At 36.3% G+C, this 18,533-nt stretch overlaps 4 protein-coding genes across 4 annotated transcripts; 3 read left to right on the top strand and 1 right to left on the bottom strand.

The window, feature by feature from the left end:
- Positions 1-3,175: 3,175 nt before the first annotated feature.
- LOC140038167 (protein NRT1/ PTR FAMILY 8.1-like) lies at positions 3,176-3,580 on the top strand. Its single transcript, XM_072083262.1, has one exon. It carries the CDS (start codon positions 3,176-3,178, stop codon positions 3,578-3,580), a length of 405 nt encoding a protein of 134 aa, XP_071939363.1.
- A 3,993-nt stretch (positions 3,581-7,573) lies between these two features.
- On the top strand, positions 7,574-9,434 carry LOC113734044 (uncharacterized). The gene is made up of 3 exons (XM_027260358.2): positions 7,574-7,795; positions 7,891-8,034; positions 8,900-9,434. Exons 2-3 carry the CDS (start codon positions 7,900-7,902, stop codon positions 9,206-9,208), a joined length of 444 nt encoding a protein of 147 aa, XP_027116159.1. The 5' UTR covers positions 7,574-7,795; positions 7,891-7,899; the 3' UTR covers positions 9,209-9,434.
- A 1,656-nt stretch (positions 9,435-11,090) lies between these two features.
- On the top strand, positions 11,091-12,987 carry LOC113734043 (BI1-like protein). Its single transcript, XM_027260357.2, has 4 exons — positions 11,091-11,453; positions 12,130-12,243; positions 12,372-12,529; positions 12,655-12,987. The coding sequence occupies exons 1-4, from the start codon at positions 11,195-11,197 to the stop codon at positions 12,859-12,861; spliced, it is 738 nt and encodes a 245-aa protein (XP_027116158.1). The 5' UTR covers positions 11,091-11,194; the 3' UTR covers positions 12,862-12,987.
- A 1,567-nt stretch (positions 12,988-14,554) lies between these two features.
- Positions 14,555-15,826, bottom strand: LOC113735345 (uncharacterized). Its single transcript, XM_027262360.1, has one exon. It carries the CDS (start codon positions 15,824-15,826, stop codon positions 14,555-14,557), a length of 1,272 nt encoding a protein of 423 aa, XP_027118161.1.
- Between the last annotated feature and the right edge of the window lie 2,707 nt (positions 15,827-18,533).

The following is an 18,533-nucleotide window of genomic DNA, read 5'->3' as shown; positions in this document are numbered from 1 at the left end:
ATTGCCTTTGTTTTCATGCTTTTGCTTTTTAAATGTATTTACTTGTCCACTTTCTTCAATCTGTTCCCACTTATTTTAGCATGGTAAATTGAAGTGAAAATCACGTGTCCCAATTCAAATCTCAAAATCCATACCTTTGTAGATCTCCAAAATTTTCTTTCTCTACATCTAATGACAAATATGTATATCTTTCCATAGCTTGAAGAGAAAATTTCTTTTCCCTACATGATCCATGATTTCATGCCTCCCTGGATCCAAAAGTTTTTTCCAAAATTTTCTTAGTTTACATCAGTTCCTCCACATTCATAAAAATATCTATTAGTCTTATTTTAATTACGAAACGATGATGGTTGAGGTCTATTGGTGGTTTGGATAATGCAAAAGTCAAATAGAAGTTATAGATGCTAGAGGGTAGGAAATTAGAAGAGAAGAACAAATCTTTTGCAGAATTATTCGTGAAATATACTAGGTTTATTTTTAGAAGTAGTTTATTAAAAATAAAATGATTTTCATAAAATAATAAACTTGCTATGACATCTATCTAAAGTCAATTTACATTAAAAAAAAAAGTTAATTTACGCTGATGATGTATATAAAATTTATTCTATATTTTCTAGCATTATATATTTGGAAGACTAAATTAAAAAATCTCCTCACTTCATGTGACTAAACTGAAGTCTTTAATTCAAATTGAGATTTTTATTGAGGATCAAATTGATACTTTCAGAGTATTTCAAAGGACCAAATAGAAACTTTTCCAATTTGACTCAATTAAATTGAGATTTTGGAGTTCAAAGCACTAAACGAAATTTACCAATAGCCAAACTGGCTAGTTGACTTTTCTTCACAGCCATGGGGTTAAAAACAAAAAAGCCTTTCGTGATTTCAAAACATACAAAATGATATCTCATGTTTTGAACTAAATTATAAACTAATACAATTCATTAAAGTTAACGAAAATGACAGTTTCGGCTGTTAAACTTACTAGATTCCATTAAGTTTATCGTTAAATTTACCGAATTCCGTTAAGTTTTTCGTTAAATTTACCGGATTCCGTTAAGTTTAACGAATTCTGTTAGTTTATAATTTAATTCAAAACATGAGATGTCGTATTGTATGTTTTGAAACTATAAGAGGTTTTTCTATGTATTAGATATACCACAAGAATTTTTTTGTTTTTAACCCATAGTCATATTACGTGGGTGGCAAACTTTTATTACTATAGGATAGAGCACCCGGTTTCTAGTTTGTGAATGTCCTATTTAATACCATATATGAAGCAGTGTTTGTTGCATTGTCTAGTTTCTAATGGTTGAAAATGTCTTTACCATGAAATGTTAGAAACTACTGCACCGTTTTGTAGAATTTACCCCTATCCCGAGAGTAGTTTATGGATTCCCAAACTTGGCAACTTCTACTCATGCTTTAGATTAAGTTCTCGATACTTTTGCTTAGTATCGGATTAAAATGTCCTTCAGCTCCGGCTTGGCAACCATTGGAGGCTTCCTAAGTCAAGAAACCCTTTAATTCAATACTCCTGCAAGTCGGTACTAGGCCTGTCAACGGTCCGGGTTTAGACCCGAATCCGTGAAATTATTACAGGTATGACCGTATGGGTAGGGATTTAATTCCGTTACCTGGACCTGGATCCAAATCCGTTTTGTCAAATAAAAACGGGTCGAATACGGAATATAGTATTTTGCTCCATATTAGACCCGGATCCGAATATAAATAAATTAATAATTTAAAATATATATTTATCAATATAATTTGATTAGAATAATGTATTTGAGTAAAATCAATTTGATTTTCTTTTCTTATTTGGTTTTTTTTTGTATTAGTTAGAAATTAGTTTATAAATATATTTTTTTCTTATTTTTATTAGAAAATTATAAGTTTTGATAAATATTTTCGGGTAGACCTAATCCGAATTCAGATCCGGAACATAGAGTAAAAGACCCATTGGGTAAACGGATCAGATCCGGGTCCGTATAGTATTCGGGTCTGGGATAATAAATTTCGACCTGAACCCGGCCCGTTGACAGGCTTAATCGGTACCAACGTCACATGATTATTTGAAAAGATAATTTAGTAATATTATGTCAATGATATCAAATACTATCAGACAAAAACCTGGCAAACCATATAGAATAGCACGAAAAAACCATACCATGAGTGTACGCTAGTCTCAGAGCAAGCATCCAAAATAAGTTATTTCAAGATACAGATTCATATTTGCATATGCCAATTGACAGCCTAGCCCAGTTAATCGGTCACGTAGGAAATTAAACTAAGCTGTATTTGGTTTCCTATTTTTTTTGTGTCTTGTTTATTTAGTTTCCATATTGGATTAGGAAATTTAAGATCAATTTCCAAGTAAGTTTCGGTTTACAATTATATTTGTATTAGAAAGGTTTGGAGTTTATAAATACTATCAGTCTAGTAGGTTATTACTTAAAGAGTTGAATTGAATTATAAGAATAGATTTGAGAGAAAGTCTCATAATTGAAATTTGGGAGAAAGTCTCGTAGTTAAGAGTTGTGAATGATCGTGAGCGAAACGTTATAAGTTGATATTTATTATTATTGGATTTTGAATTAGCAAATTATTGAGTATTTATTTGTGTATTTATTTTCCTTATCTTCTCACATATTTTTATATGTGTCAGAATTATACGTGTTAGAATTGCTTCCGCTGTGCTGTGCTGTGCCTGCGTAATTTATTTTTTCATGCCAACAGGTCAGTTGCCAATTTGCCCTTTTATTCTTCAAAAACCTGAAATATTTCGTTTAAACTTTAAACCATTAAGGGAAGTTCGCTCGGTTAAAGGGAAAAGAGTCCCAACTTTCTTAGGTAAAGTTTTAGCCTTCCAATAATTAACGATAAAGTTTTGACTCTCGATCTAATAACATAGAATAATTGTGGCCCTTCTGTCAAATCCAGCAGTTAATTTTGACAGGAAGCATCATCTCGTGCGACGCGCGACCAAATATCAAGGGCATTATGGGCTCTTTCCTACGGAACAAGTTCAGGATGTCGCTGGGTCTTCCGGTGACGACAACAATGAACTAAGTCGATAACAATGGGGCAAAGAACCTCTACATCATTTCGGTGAAGGGGATCAAGGGTAGGCTCAACAGGCTCCCTTCTGCTATCCGTCGTTGTCTTCGAGAGCATGAGTGCCAAAACCGTCGTTGTCTTCAACCTTGGGTCCTCCCCAATTCCTCAAAAGAAGTATTCATTTTTCAATTGGTTTTTCTTTGCCATTAACATGGGTGCACTCTTGGGTATTACTCTTCTAGTTCTAGTTTACGTGCAAGTGAAGAAGGGCTGGAGCTGGGGATTTGCGGTTCCAACTGTGGCAATGTTTTGCTCTATCGTTATCTTGGTCGTGGGCTTCTCAAAATATCGTTACCAAAAGCCAATGGGAAGTGCCTTTACTAGATTTGTTCAAGTCATTGTGGCTTCTATGAGGAACCACTTTAAAGGGGTCAAATTTGAACCAGGAGTTTGGCTTTATGAGGTCCCGACTGAAAATTCTGATATATTTGGTGCTCGAAAGCTTCTTCACACTGAATAATACAGGTTAGGTTTCAATTAAACCTTTTCTCCGTATTACTCACTCGAGGGATCATCAATTTCCTTAGATCACATATCTCTTACTCATGGGTCCTCCCCAATTCCAACCCTGAGAGAGGAGCAAACCTTCCCGCCGCGCAGCCCACCTGGGAAATTGCCTCCTAAGCCTTCGTTGCCAGCACTGGCTATCAATCGCTACGTCGTAGGCGAGCCCTTCTCAGTGTCCAAGATGGCAGATTCAGATGGGCAAGGAGGAAGGGGATTAAGGGTAGGCTCGTTTCAGTGAAGGGGATCAAGGATTTGCTATCACTGGGCCAATTGGGAAGGAGTGTGCTGATCTCTGGCCTAGGATTGCTAGTGCTGCTACTAAATACACTAAATACTTCTTACAGGTAATTAGCCTTTTATGTCAAAAAAAAAAATTTGAGGTCTTTGTCGAAGAGCAGAGGGAGGTCTTTCCTTAGAGTCCTCACAGCCAGACCCAGGCTCACAAAGAAATCATCCTTGTAGTCATGCTGCTTATTATCGTGAGGAGAAGCAAGAGCAACGGCAGCCATGGCGGTGGCACAGGTGATGGGGTGGTGGAGGGGGGAGGTGCTTGGTAAACCATTCAGAGACTATAATACCCTTGATATTTGATCACGTGTCTTACGAAATGATGCTTTCTGTTAATTTAACTGCTGGATTTGACAGAAGAACCACGAATATGCTATTTTATTAGATCGATGGTCAAACGTTTATTGTTAATTATTGAAGGGTTAAAACTTTACTTGAAAAAGAATTTGAGACCCATTGGAACTGTTTTTCCCTCAGTTAAATCGAGAGTGGAGGCTGGAGGTGTTCATAAGAGCAGTTCGCTCATTTTATTCCTAGGATTTTTAAAATGAAATATTTTACATTTTAAAGGTGAAAAAACTTGAATAATTGCTAAACCCGTTCAAAGCCCGAAGCCTGATATAGAAAGGTTCCGCTTCCGCTTGAACTTTAAAGTGCCAGGCCCCGAGCACGTAAATTTTTTTGGGCCAGGTCTCGGGCTGAGTAAAACCTGAACCAAAATACCCAAATTTACAGGCCTATACTCCTCCATTGGTGATTAATAATGTGAAAACTAATCTAAGGGTTCGTTTGGGAGTGGATGATTTGGAAAAAAAAAGAAGGGGAAAGAAGAGAAATTGAACATTTCCTTCTTTTGTTAGTTTTTATTAGGAAAGAAAAGAGGATAAATTGAAGGATTTAAGAGAATAAATAGGCAGTAAAAGTTTTCCTCCCAAATTAGAGAGAAATGGAGAGAAAATTAGAGGAAACTTATGAAAGTTTTTTAAAATATCTATTTTATCCTTAAAAATGTTTTGAACAAATATTTAATAACTTTTATATCCAAAATCATTCCACTAATTCTCAAAGCTTCCAAACAACACAATAATCCCTTCTCTTATCTGGTGACTTAAGTTTTCCCTTCACCTCTTTTCTATCCTAAACTCCCAAACTTCGCAAAGCAGGAGGGATTAGGATTTAGGAAGACTTCTATGCCGCTTCACCTTTGTTCTCTCTGTTTATTCCCGTCTCTTTCTGTCCTATTTATTGTATAATAATAACATCAAAGTTATAACGAAAACAAGGAGACTGGAATATAGATCTTCACAAATTTCAGTTTATTTGAAAGGATTGCTGAGTTTTATGTGTATGCTTTCTTTCTAATGTTCATGGTTCTTTTTTTTTCTCTTCTTTTGTCCAATATATGATTTGTCCATCGTGCTGCTTCTGGCACAAAAATCAAATCTTTCGTGATTTTATTTGTTTTTTTGTTCGTAATGGAAGATGTAAAAGTTGCATCTTTGTGATGGTATTTGTGTTGTAAACAGTGAAAGGATTTATTTACCACGTAAAATAACTTTTTTTCCAACTTCTGCATTCCCTTTTTTGGTTTTTCGTTTTTTTTTGGTTTTTTTTTCGGAGAGAAGAAGAGGAGATGGGGGTTGCCGGTCAACATCTAGGATATGATATAAAGTAATTTTTAGGTGGTCACATTAAGAGATTTTGGTCGATACTAACATGTGCGTTTATAAGAGTTCGATGGCTCTGACAATGAATCATACCAAACTTGTTTTTACGGGATCGTCTTGTTCTAACTTCTAATCAACGTATAGGCAGTGAATTGTTCTTTTTTGGTTCTGGGGATTATCGGTAGCATGGCTGATAATTGAAGCTTTTGTTCCTGTCTTTGGTTGGCTTGAGGCTAGCGGAAAATAAATTGTAAAAATTGCATCTTTCTTACTATTTTTGTTAGCAACGAGGAATATAAGGAGTTCCCCCCAACCCACCTTAAATTTTTGGATGTGTGGCCGGTTCATTTTAGTCAATTTTGCTAATCAACATATGGAAATTGAATTTTGCTATTTCTATATATTTTGGTTTTCGGTATTCTGTTTGAGGTGCTAATCAGTTAGGGTAATGAATGATCCAAAAGATCAGCTCATATTTCTTTTCTTTCTGTTTTGGTAATCAACTTTGGGCATCATGTATGTGATCTTGCTGGGGGAAACTTTAATGTTATATAAGATAGGGCAGATTCAGTACCACGTGAGATAGTATGGTTTGGGCTTTCTTTATTTCAACATGGGATTCTAGGAGAAATTTTTTGACAATCCATTATGCTACTCCTTATTTGTTTTGGCTGATCGGAGCTTAATAAATATGCTTGTCAAAATGGAGAAATTCCAATTTCTTGTGATCTTTTGTTTTCTTGGTTGAGAGTTGATACAACTATGTGGTTTGGATGTTAATTATGCCGATGTATTGATGAGTGGACAGTTTTACTTCTATCACTGTTTTTAGGTCCTGCAATTTAGGAATAGCAATGTACTGGTCTGGACGTGAAGCTTGGCCTTTGCTGGTCTTGGCAGGGACTGGGGCTGCCATTGGAATAGCAATAACATCATGTGGTCTATGGGGAAAAGTAGGTTTTGTAGTAAAGAAGAGAAGAGACTACGTTTTAAAGGTATTTTCGGCTTTCTTGGGTTATCCTGGTAACTGTATTGTGCAATTTCAGTCCATTTAAACTTACTACAACTAATATGTAATGATATTCATTACGTATTTTCTTGTCTCGGGAAAAAGATTTATCATATAATGCTTTTGTTATAATAACTTGTTAAGTTGTTATCAACTGTATTGTTCTCTAGGGGAACCAGAAACCATCAGAAAAAGTTTGTTGATGTAATATTTTTGTGCTTCTTTTTTATCATAATATAAATGGTAAATTTGCTTTCTTTTTAACACATACCTTTGTGTTTTGCTTGTGTTTTACTAATTAGGTTGCATACGGTGACATGCAAGATGATAGAATCAGTCAACTGCCAGATGATATTCTATCAATTATCCTCTCACACTTGGACTTGGTTGAAGCTATTCGGACTAGAATTTTGTCAAGAAGGTGGAAGAACATTTGCAAACTTAGGTCTAGTCTAGACTTTGATTGCAACAGGATGTTTGGAGAGAATGGGCATCATCATAATGGTAGACATAGCCATAAGCTTAGGTTTTTGAAAGCTGTATATCACTCTTTACAGCTATATTCCAGTCAAAACATAACTAGGCTCTCTTTGACATGTTGTTTGGGGAAAAAATTTGCAGCTGATTTTAGTAGATGGATCCAATCTGATGCCTTAAAAGGTGTACGGGAACTTATGCTCAGTTTCCACTCCTGTAACTGTGTTGATGAGTATGGTTTCCCTCTGCCTTTTCAGCTGCTTTTTGAAGCAGCTTCATTGACCCGCTTGAAATTGATGAATTGTGTTCTGCAATCAAGTTTCAGATGCCATAATAACTCTCTTCGGTTTCTGACTTTGGTAAAGGTTCCCTTGGATAATGGAGAATTTCCTATCATTTTATCCTCTTGTTTGAACCTTCAGGGGTTGGTAGTGTCGCACTGTAAAGTTCCTCCTAAGTTAGATATATCTGGTCAATGTCTCCGATTGAGATCTTTATATATTGAATTTGTCCAGGGTTGAAGGAGATAGATATTTGTGCCGGAAACCTTTATTTATTTTCCTGTTATACTGATCAAATTATTAGATGCTCACTCCAGTTTGTTCCCAAATTGGAAGAGTTGTCTCTCAGCTTTAATGGTAATGGTACGGTGCCTTGTGTGTTTGGTGAAGTTGCAAAGTCCTGTCCTCGGTTAAAAGAATTACTTGTCCAAACTAAAACCGATGAGGTTTGTACAGATGCCATATGAATAATCTTTCTTCTGCTTCATTATTCTGTTTTTTGTGCTGATGGCTGTGCCTTTTCTTTCTCCCATTGATTCAGCTACTATACATGCCTGCTAAGATGAATATGTTCAGCAACCTTACGATGTTAACCTTGTTGATGACGTTCAAGGTTCAAGCTGATTTGCAAACTGTTGCTCATATTATTGATGCCTGCCCACTTTTAGACCTACTTCATCTCTTGGTAAGTTCTTGTGTTCCTTTTTCCCTTTTCTGAGGCGGAGGGGTTGGGGGGGGGGGTTTATATCCGTCTGCAGTTTTGCAAAAGAATAACCATCCCATATTAGTTATCAACGAAATTACCAACTAGGTACTTGTATCTAAAACCGTGCCCAGTCGAGTTTTACCTTGAAATCCTGGGCAATTTCTTGGACCAGGGGCTGGAAAGGCACTTTTGGATCAGAAGCTCAGTCTTTTTTTTTTTTTTTATACTTATAATCGGACTTTCTGTTTCAAGTAATTAAAAAGGCATAATAATAAGAAGAAAAATTACTCAATCATCTTATGGTTAGTTTCATTCTCTTTGACATTTGGTTTCTTGGTCTGGTCTGGGATTGTTTCAAAGGAGCTTTTAAACTTGAGTATGATGGGAACAGGGCTGGTTATCTGACTGAAGCTGATGGTAACAGTAGTCAAATGTTTCTTGGCGTAAGGACACCACTATTCATCTTATTACCTCATGAAATGTAGCAAAATGGATAGTGTTTTTGAAGCATATGCACTTGAAATTCTTTTAGATGGTATACATTGCAGTGCAAATTTGTTGAAGCGGCTTCTTGCTCTAAGCCAGTAGTCTTTCTGGTATCTTTAGGTAGACACATTCAGAATCTTTTATTCTTCATGCGTATCCAAAATATGGGTGACCGACCACTCTTGTGATTAGCTTTTTGATGTTTTATTATTATGTTGGAAAGGGCTATAATTATTGAATGGTTGGTTGCTCGTATCCAAAAGTTTTTTTTTTTGTATTAGTACCCTAAAATTATGTTTACAATACTTGTGTTGATCTGCAAATAGTAGAAATTAAATGGATCTTTTAATGGTTGCAGGCAAGATCCCCTCGTTACATTGAACAGAGAGGAGGAACGTGGCCTTGTAGGCATCACAGTCACCTTAAAGGAGTGGCATTTGATGGTTTTCGTGGAACGAGATACGAGATAGAATTTGCTTCTTATGTGCTGCAAACTGCTGCAGCACTTGAAAAAATGTGTATTTATTCTAAATATGGAACTTTTAATGAACATTTTAGATGGCAAGACCATGTAGATTATGTGATGAAGAATGAGGGGCGCCGGTTGATATACAAACAACTAGTGGGGCAAGCCCTCTCTGGTAAAGTGGAGTTAATCATCGAGTGACCAGTAAAGGTTTTCAGTTGGTTCTTACATGTGCCATTTTTATGTCGTGTGCTGTACTCTTCAGCTTCTTCTCTTATTAATGGTGGTGGTGGTCAGTGAAGATGATAATAGACATCCTCCGAATTGCAGCTTATATGTAAATCCATACGAGTGCTGGCTGATTCTCTATCCTTGTTGTACCGTAGATTTTCCTGTTAAATGCAGGTCCTTTTTCATTTCCGAAACAGAGAGTTATCTTTATGGATGAGGGGCCTTGGTCTGGATGAGGTCTCAAAATTTTGTGCGGCTCAGATCACGTCTTGTAACTCGATTTTCACGCCGTGTGGAACCCACAAAAATATTGTTCTAGTATTATTCGTTGTTATTCTATTATTACACCCTGTACAAATGATGTTACACCTTCTGGAGCGATTGTTCTGACAACCGCTCCAGCCCCGCGTCCTATCTTTATAGGTTGGATCAGGTCCTATTCTGACAATTCTGGTTCGTTCAACCCTGCACTGCACTGAGGAGGAGAAGAATGATTATGAATTCTCTCCTCATCACTAATAATAATAATATTTATTAGTGCCAAGATTTGTACATAAATCGTTATTGTCTAAACCAGAGGAGCACAAGTGAAACAAACTAAACTAGCTAGGGTCAAAACATCTTTCCTTGGCTCCTATTCCCAGTAGATTGGAGTTGGTTCCCTGAGCTATAGCAATTCTGATCTCTCGAGGCAAATTCTGCTAATGCATTTCTTCTGTCTAATATAATAGCCTTTGTGGGGACTTTATGAACCTTTTTTGCGGGCGTTTGATGACTGGATGATGTCCTCGTAGATTATATACTAACATACATAACTGGATGTGTAAATACCCCTTGAAATTCTAGGGGCATTAGACCTTCCTTGGTAAAGGAAAAAGTCTCTTCCACTCAATCAACGACAGGAAAGGGACCTAAGACGAGGATCTTAACTTAAGGTTGGTGGAAAGCCTGTGAGAGAATACTTCCAATTCTATTAGGCAATCAATCGCTATAAATCTACACTCTACCAAGTGGAAACTTCCTCCCTTGGCAAATCAGATGAAATGTCAACTTCTATTATTTTTTTTTCTTTAATAAAACCAACAAATGTCTACTTAGCAACAAACCATAACACCACATTTGTAATTAGATAAATATCATCATGTTAACCTCCTACCTAAATCTAAAGCAAATGCACATAAATGTTAAAGAAAAAAAATCTAATATACAATAAATAAAGTATTAAATGAAAAAGAAAAATCTAATATAGACTACAAAAAAAGAAAAATTTTATACCAAACGACGTACTAATAGTTATAGGATAATGCAAACTAAATAATGATAATCCGCCTTGATTATTATTTGTATCTATTGCTTATCATCATGCTATGATTTAAAGTCCCTTCTTATAAGTGAATTTCTAAAGAAGAAAAATATAAAAATCAATCATTCATTATCCATTACAAATTATCTTAGAGAGAAATAAATCACTTTGATATCCCCTCAAATTTGTACAATCGCTCGAAATCCAATAAACTCTTAGATAATAATTTCCCCAATATAAAAATCAAATATAGTGCCTAAAATATCACGAAGAGCGCTAGGGGAAGAGTCTCTTTTTGTCACAAAATAAGGTTAACATAATTATATATCCAAAAAAAAAAAAGAAAAAGAAAAAGTCTGCCAAAATAATTATTTTTGCAATCAAAATTGTGAATTTGTTTTATGACTTTTTTTTTTTATGCGTCTTGGTGGATTAAGCAAATTTCGAAAAAAAATAAAAAAAAGATCTATATTTACATTGACCAAAATGCCCTCCAGGAAGTCAAGAATCTCCTCAATTTCCCCACTTCAACCTCCTCCTCCTCACAGAACCGACACCCATAAAGAAAACAGGCTGACACGCAAACGACACAGACACAGATAAGCTGTCACCGTTCTAGAGAGAGAGAGAAAGTAAGAGAGAGAAATCGAGAGATGGACTTGTACGGAGCGAAGAGCACGAAGGACGATTATGCGGTTGACCTAGAGGCCGGAGATTTGCTGTACCCTGGGATCGGCTACGGCGAGAATCAGCTCCGATGGGGATTCATTCGCAAAGTCTACGGCATCCTTGCCGCTCAGATCGTCCTCACCACCCTCGTCTCTGCCTTAATTGTGCTTTATGATCCCATCAACCAACTTCTCCGCGGCAATTCGATCCTTTTGCTGTTCCTCTGCTTTCTCCCCTTCGTCCGTAAGTTTATCTATTCATTTTGCCTTTTTTTTTTTGTCAATTATGGGAAAACATTAGGGTTTGATCTAGTGAATTCGAGTTGTTGATTATTCTTTTGGGTATGCTCTGATAGTATAGTGCATTTATATGATATTATTGTTGCAGGGAAAATGCATGTGCATTGATTGTCAGTGAAATTGAATTTTTGTAAGCTGTAGGGTTTAAATTCCACTGGGAATGCATATATATATATAGAACAGATGTGCGTCGTTGGCTAGTTAGGTGACAAAATCATCATTGGAATGAAATTTAAATTAGGATTTTGAGTTGTTGCTGTTGGATAGAAGCAAAATATCTGTGTTTTATGATCAAGTTTTCTTTTTTCTTTTCTTTTTTTTTTCCTGTTTGGTTTAAATGATTATGATAAGTATTTATTCAGATGAATCTTTCTGCTGATGCTGAGCTTTCACAATTTTCTTGTGATTTAGAATTAAGAAACAGTAGTTGAAGTTTGGCCTAGGGCTTGTTTTTCTATGTCTATAAACCGGAAAGCTTAGCACTAAGAATATCTACTTAAGAACTACTACTTGTCTTCAATATGTAGCAGGAATCTAGGAGGAGTGCTTCTGTTTTTTTCTCTGGATTCTTTTGATTTGTTTCAATATTGTTAATAATGCGTTGTGGAAATCCTTCACAGTTTTGTGGCCGTTGCACGTGTATCAGCAAAAGCATCCACTGAATCTTGTTTTCCTTGGGCTTTTTACTGCTTCTCTAAGTCTGACAGTTGGAGTAAGCTGTGCTAATACCGATGGTATGTGCTTCTGTACCCTGGTTTCTTTGTCTTGGGATGCTCATGAACTCTTGGCTGTATGGCATTCCCCCTTTTTATGGGCACTGGTTGAGAATTGTTTCTGATTGCATTTTGTGCGGAGTTTACAGGGAGAATTGTGCTTGAAGCTCTGATCTTGACATCAGCCGTAGTTGTAGGCTTGACTGGATACACTTTCTGGGCTGCCAAGAAGGGCAAAGATTTTAGTTTCCTTGGACCAATCTTGTTCACCAGCCTTGTAGTACTCCTACTGACTAGCTTTCTCCAGGTTCTATCTCTGTCCCCCTCTCTCCCACGCACGTGCATGTGCACACACGCTCTTCACCTTGTGAATGTTGTGTATATTTTATTATCTCATATTGACCCACCATACCTGTTATCTTCACTTTGCAGATGTTCTTCCCACTGGGATCAACTTCTACTGCTGTTTTCAGTGCATTTGGTGCTATAGTTTTCTCTGGATACGTAGTTTATGACACGGAGAACCTAATCAAGCGTTTCACATATGATGAGTATATCTGGGCATCGGTCAACCTTTACCTGGACATCCTCAACCTGTTCCTTACCATCCTGCAAATGCTCAGACAGGGTGACAACTAGGTGTACAGGTGTTATGACCTTGATCATATAAGTTTGCTTGGGATCAAGCTATAGTACCATTTTATTTCCTGTTTGTCCTCGTGGTTCTGACCTAAAAGTTTTAAGCAGTTCGTAATTTTTGCTAAATACTAAATGCCCTCCTAAAAGAGTAAGACATTTTTTTTTTCCTTGAATCCTCGCATTTGCAACTGTCAGGCTCAGGATTCGAATCTTGAACTTAACAGCAGGGGAACTCTGAAACTCCCTTGTGCAAAGTTTTATGTATAAAGATAATATTATATCAGCCGCTGCCTTATTTTCTAAGGTTCCACGGAGATGGCATTGTATTTTCTAGGGATAATTTTCACTAATTGCACATTGGACTTAAACAACCATCTCCCTCGAAGCTCCATTTTCTGGATCCAAATGTCTAAACAAATTCGATTGCGGTGTTGTGCAAGCTCAATAAATGAGCGTCGTATCAAAAAGGCGCTACATGTTTTCATGCCGTAAAGTACGAGTGAAATTTGTAGAAATGATGTTTGACCAAAAAGGAATAAATTAGAGAGTTATTTGGCCTACCGAAACTGGCACGTTTGTGGAAGATACCCTGTTTAAAAATGGTGGCATGATACCATTACTTGGCACCCTGCAATGGTCAATTTTGAGCCATTAGTTCCTGTAAGTTTCTCCAGAATTCCAAATTAATGCAGCCTCTCAATCTGCATTCAGAGATTGGGCCCCCTACATCAGTTGCAGTACACTGAAGCAAACGCTTCGCCACATACATTTGTTATTGACAAGACACCAAACGCTTCGCCCCGCACACAAAGCAGAACAGACCCAAACTCCTACATGCTCACTTTCACCATCGGCTCCCTTCTTGTGTTCATGAATTCGCTCAAAAAATGGTATCAGCCTAACTTAGCAGCGTTCTGGGCTTTCTGCAATAGTTACTACAGTAAACTAACTCTGAGGTTATTTCAAGAACTTGCTTATGTCCAAACAGACTTTTTGTACGTGACAGGCACATGATTGTTCAATAATCTTTGAGAATAGCAGCAAGAAGCATGGAAGTTGGAGAAACATTGACAAATAACATTTGTTATTGGAAGTCCTGCTGTTAAACAACAAAGTTGCTTTCAAAAATTAGCCAAGCAATACAAGGGGGATGAATCGTTAGGAAAAAAAAATACAAGGGGGATGATGCCGTCAAATGAAAGGCACAGAATTTTATCTTGGAACAGTAGCTGTGACTATTGAGCGATCTGCCTAGTATCTTGGATGTGCTGTCAAGTGTTTGCTGAAGACTAAAACTAAAACTAAAACAATTCAGTGTTTACCATCCTCCGTAATCCATTTCTCCTATCCAGTAAACGGTGCAGCAATCGCAATGGAATAACTAGCAATTTACTGACACAACAAGCTTGTTTGTAGCAACAAATGCGAAGTGGTTAACAAGCGCCAATTGTGCAAAAACACAGGTTCAGAAAAATAAACAGAGATAGAATTTCTGCTAAATGAAAGTATAATACTTGAACTTTCGTTTAACAGGAGAACAATAATATATACATTTTGATGTGGACGCAGTACAACACCAAATCATCGCCATATATCATAAAACTGGACACTCAATTGCATTTGTACGGAGAATGAGAGAGAGGCAAATGAAAAGAATTATGCCCCTTCAGTATGTGCGCAGAAAATCAATGAATCATGACCTAGCAGGTTCGTCATCATCCTCAGTATCCCAAGGCAACTGTTCCTCTTTCTCAGCGGCAGTCGATAGCTTCTGCAGATCAGCATTATTTGGACCGCCTCTTGCGGCGACCTTGGTATCATCATCACTTCCAATATCTTCAATGTCATCCCACCCAATCTCTTCTTCCTCATGTGAGGATCTTTGGCTTGAAACTAAAGAGAAATCACTAATATCGTTCTTCCCTGTTGAACTCCCCCTGTCTGACTTCCCATCCTCCAATCTTCCTTCAACACTGTCTTCAGACACACTTGATCTCTTCTTATCTCCATTAGCCAATTCCTTCTCGGTCTCTTCAATTTCTTTCTTCAACTCCTCTCTCGACTTAAACCCACTGTCCCCATCCTCCTCATCATCATCAACATCCCAACTCAAATCCTCCTCATCCTCTCCCTCGATCGCTCTCCTCACGAGCTTCACCCTTGCCTCCTCTGCTTTCTTAACCCTGTAAACTCGATAAAAATACCTACTCCAAAAGGTCTCGCGATCGACCTTCCCCGGAACGACCTCATCATAAATCTCCCCAATAACACCATTTTCGTCAACCAAATCCTCAATCTCACCAATCTTTTCATCAATCAAAAAGCCCTTTTTCCACTCCTCATACTCCCCTACCTCCTCAGGCTCCTCGCAATACGTCTTTATATCACATTGCATGGCTCTAATCAATGCATCAATTCTACTATAAGGTTTCAAATTTTGCTTATTTACGCCATTCCCATCACCACTTTCAACTAATTCAACATCAGAAGCATCAAAATCACCATCATTAGGGTGAAAAATGGAGTCTTTGCCATGAATAATAATCCCGGAAACAGCTCCACCGAGGTCATCAATCACTTGGCCGACAGATTCAAGGGAAGTTTGAGCGACTGCGGCCCCAGATTCGAGCCGACCGGGAAGGTTTTCAACAGCGCGTCTGGCGGCTTCACGGATGACGGTGGTTTCTTTTCTCAAGCCGGAACTGAATTCCTCGAGATCGTTGCGGTAATTTCTGATTACGGATTCAGATTTGGAGGCAACGGATTTGAAAAAGGAGGAGCCGAAGGTTGCCCAGGAGCTCGTTGTTGTGACGGATGAAATTTGGGGGTTAGGGTTAGGGTTTTGGGATTGGGAATTTGACGGTGAGGAAGGGGTAGTTTCGGAATTATAGCTCGGATCGGAGGAGGTCTTGGGAGATGAAGGCGGAGATGGGTCCTCAGCAGATACTGATCTGAAGATATCCATGAACAAATAGGAAATTAAATTATTTATGCGGAGATGAAAAGAATTTTTGTGGAAATCAAAATAGTCGTAATCTAAATACGGTGCAGTAGGTGTGGGTATTTATAGAATGGAAGAACAGAATTTTTAGGGAAGATCTGTTTGCTTGGGGAAGGAGAGGCCAGAGGCGGCGTGTGTCCCCTGTTTGGAAGAAGATTTTTTTTTTTTTTTTTTTTTTTTGAATAGTAATTCTTTCACGTTTGGGGTTAGGGAGTTGTCACTTGATGCAATGGAATTTTCATAACGTAAAAAAGAATTAAAAAAAAAAAGAATTTTCCTTAAAAAAAAGGAATTTTCATTAATTCTTAGTGATGCATAAAGTTTCATAACGTAAAAGTCTTTTTTTTTTTTTTGAATCACATAACGTAAAAGTCAAGAAGGAAAATGAAAGGCAAGATGCTATTTTCTATCAAAAAATTTTATATTTTTGGTGAACACATTTTTCAATCATTCTTTTATCTCACATATATTAAATAGTTATATTTTTTTTTATAAAAATTTCAAAAAATAGCAATTCAAACGAAAACTTTTGCCAGATAGAATTACAGATTTGCTTTTTTCAATCATCCTTCTACCTTATATACATCAAATCATTTTTCAACAAAATTTCAAAAAATAGCAATTCAAATGGATTCAAACTGTTGCAAAGAACTACGATTTTGCTTGGGAGGGGTATTTTTTAGGAGGATTTTAATAGGCTGGTTTTTTACAATTTCGTCTACAGAAAACCCTCTAAAAATACCCTAAATTTTAATAAACACTTCAACATATCCCAAAATGCAACAAAGTTTTTCCTTCTCTTTTTTGCCTTTCTTCTTCATCCTCATTCCCAACCTCAGCCTGTCAATACCTCCAACGACATCTCTTTCCCTGCTAAAGAGGAGAAGAAGGGGAAAGAGGGAAGAAAAGAGGAAGGGAGAGATAAAAAGAGGACGGCGACAGAGGTGGTGGCCGCCGGTAGGCATGGCGATTGTGGGGGAGGAAAAAGAGTAAATGTTGGGAAGAAGAAGAAAGATGAAAGAAAGAAAAGAAAGAAAGAAAAGGAAAAGGCACATAGAAGGGGAAAAAAGAAAGTTTTTCAATTTTTTCAAACCCTAAATACATTAAAAAAAAAACTTTCCACAATTTCTACAATAAAATATAGTAAAGTTTTATATGAACACCCAAAAAATGCATCTTCTAAATAGACCTTAATTTTCTATGAAGAATCGGAGAAATACAAAGGGATTTTTATACTTTTTCCCTAACAGCCAGCATATGTGACCAATTCTACCCTACTCTAATTAAGGTTATCCAAGAGGTCAGCGGAAAGAGACCCCCTAGGCTAGACCTTTGGCATTGGTATGATTCATTTATAGATAGCTCTAAATGGTGATTTGGACCATTTTATCATTATATAAGGATAAACTAAGTATTCCTTTGTCCCGCTTTGTTAATCTCGATTTTTTTTCACATATTTTGAGCAAAATTAGTTAATTTTATTGAAAGTGTAAATCTAACATACTATTTTTCTAAAATATCCTTATTTTAATATTAGAAGTATGACGAATTATTATACATTTATATCAATTACAACAACAATATTGATCAAGAGTTGCACCACTCAATTTATGAATCAAAGCAATTATTGAACAAGGTAGGTTATACTCACTCATAACAAAGTACATTAAATCAGGATATTTTAGAAAAATTAAAAATATTTTTTAATTAAAATATCGACTATAATTTGAGATGGATGAAAAGAAAAAATGACCTTATTACATTATGATGGAAGAGTAATGAGCAATATTATATTTTTAAAAAAATGACCGAGGTTACTGCATAACGGGACTCAAATTTAATAGCATTTGGCTAAGAAGTGCCATTGGGCATTCTATGGGCATTAGGTGTTAAATTTTTTTTTTTTTTTTTATAAAAGTGTGATTAATTTGGAAAAATATCTAAATGTAAGAGGTGCAACAAATACGAGTATGTACATATACATAGTAAATATATTTTTTGGATAATATTTATATGGTAAGTAAATTTGATAATAAATTAGATGTATTAATGAATGTCTAGTAAACATCATTGGAGAAATCTAACTTAATAAATGGGATTGGTTAATGGATATCTTTTTTGTAAGAATAAAGTTGATTCTAGATTGTGTCTAAATGAATTAGTGCAATAAATGCAAATATATACATTAAATTAGGGTGTGATTAAGTTCTCAGTCGAACACAATGTACTGTAAGTCAAAATAAATAAAATTTTAAAATAAGAATAATACCAAAAAATAGCCATACTTTCCCTTCAATATTCATGGGATATATAACGTAATGTAATTAAAACTTATTTTTCATCTAATTATTAGAGAATACGAATACTTGATAGAAATCAAGTTTTACATGATAAATATGAATACTTGATAAAATATAAAAGTGAAGATTTACATGACAAGTACCAAAGAGAAAACGATGGTAAAGTTGCATTGGTATTGGTTGCTTAAAGGCATGATAAACAAGTAGAATTCAAAAAAAGGAAAAAGGCATGTTGCATGTTAGAAAAACTCTTCTTCTTCTTATGTTAATGTGTGAGTGAAAAGAGAGAGCAATGCGAACAGTAGAAAGAAGGGTGAGGAATCCTAGCAACAAATATTTAATTAAGGAGAGACAAAAGAGGAGTAATTAAT

Source organism: Coffea arabica, chromosome 3c, assembly GCF_036785885.1.
Source record: "Coffea arabica cultivar ET-39 chromosome 3c, Coffea Arabica ET-39 HiFi, whole genome shotgun sequence".
In the NCBI taxonomy this organism is placed as follows: domain Eukaryota; kingdom Viridiplantae; phylum Streptophyta; class Magnoliopsida; order Gentianales; family Rubiaceae; genus Coffea; species Coffea arabica.
Note: the sequence above shows the minus strand (reverse complement) of the source record. Positions and strands in the feature narration are given on the sequence as shown.

Bases quoted from the DNA above. Each gene is read 5' to 3' on its own strand.
- LOC140038167 (XM_072083262.1), top strand. From the start codon at position 3,176: ATGAGTGCCAAAACCGTCGTTGTCTTCAACCTTGGGTCCTCCCCAATT.
- LOC113734043 (XM_027260357.2), top strand. From the start codon at position 11,195: ATGGACTTGTACGGAGCGAAGAGCACGAAGGACGATTATGCGGTTGAC. The intron at 12,244-12,371 runs GTATGTGCTTCT...CGGAGTTTACAG, and splicing joins AAGCTGTGCTAATACCGATG to GGAGAATTGTGCTTGAAGCT. The intron at 12,530-12,654 runs GTTCTATCTCTG...TTCACTTTGCAG, and splicing joins TACTGACTAGCTTTCTCCAG to ATGTTCTTCCCACTGGGATC.
- LOC113735345 (XM_027262360.1), bottom strand. From the start codon at position 15,826: ATGGATATCTTCAGATCAGTATCTGCTGAGGACCCATCTCCGCCTTCA.
- LOC113734044 (XM_027260358.2), top strand. From the start codon at position 7,900: ATGCCTGCTAAGATGAATATGTTCAGCAACCTTACGATGTTAACCTTG. The intron at 8,035-8,899 runs GTAAGTTCTTGT...TAATGGTTGCAG, and splicing joins TAGACCTACTTCATCTCTTG to GCAAGATCCCCTCGTTACAT.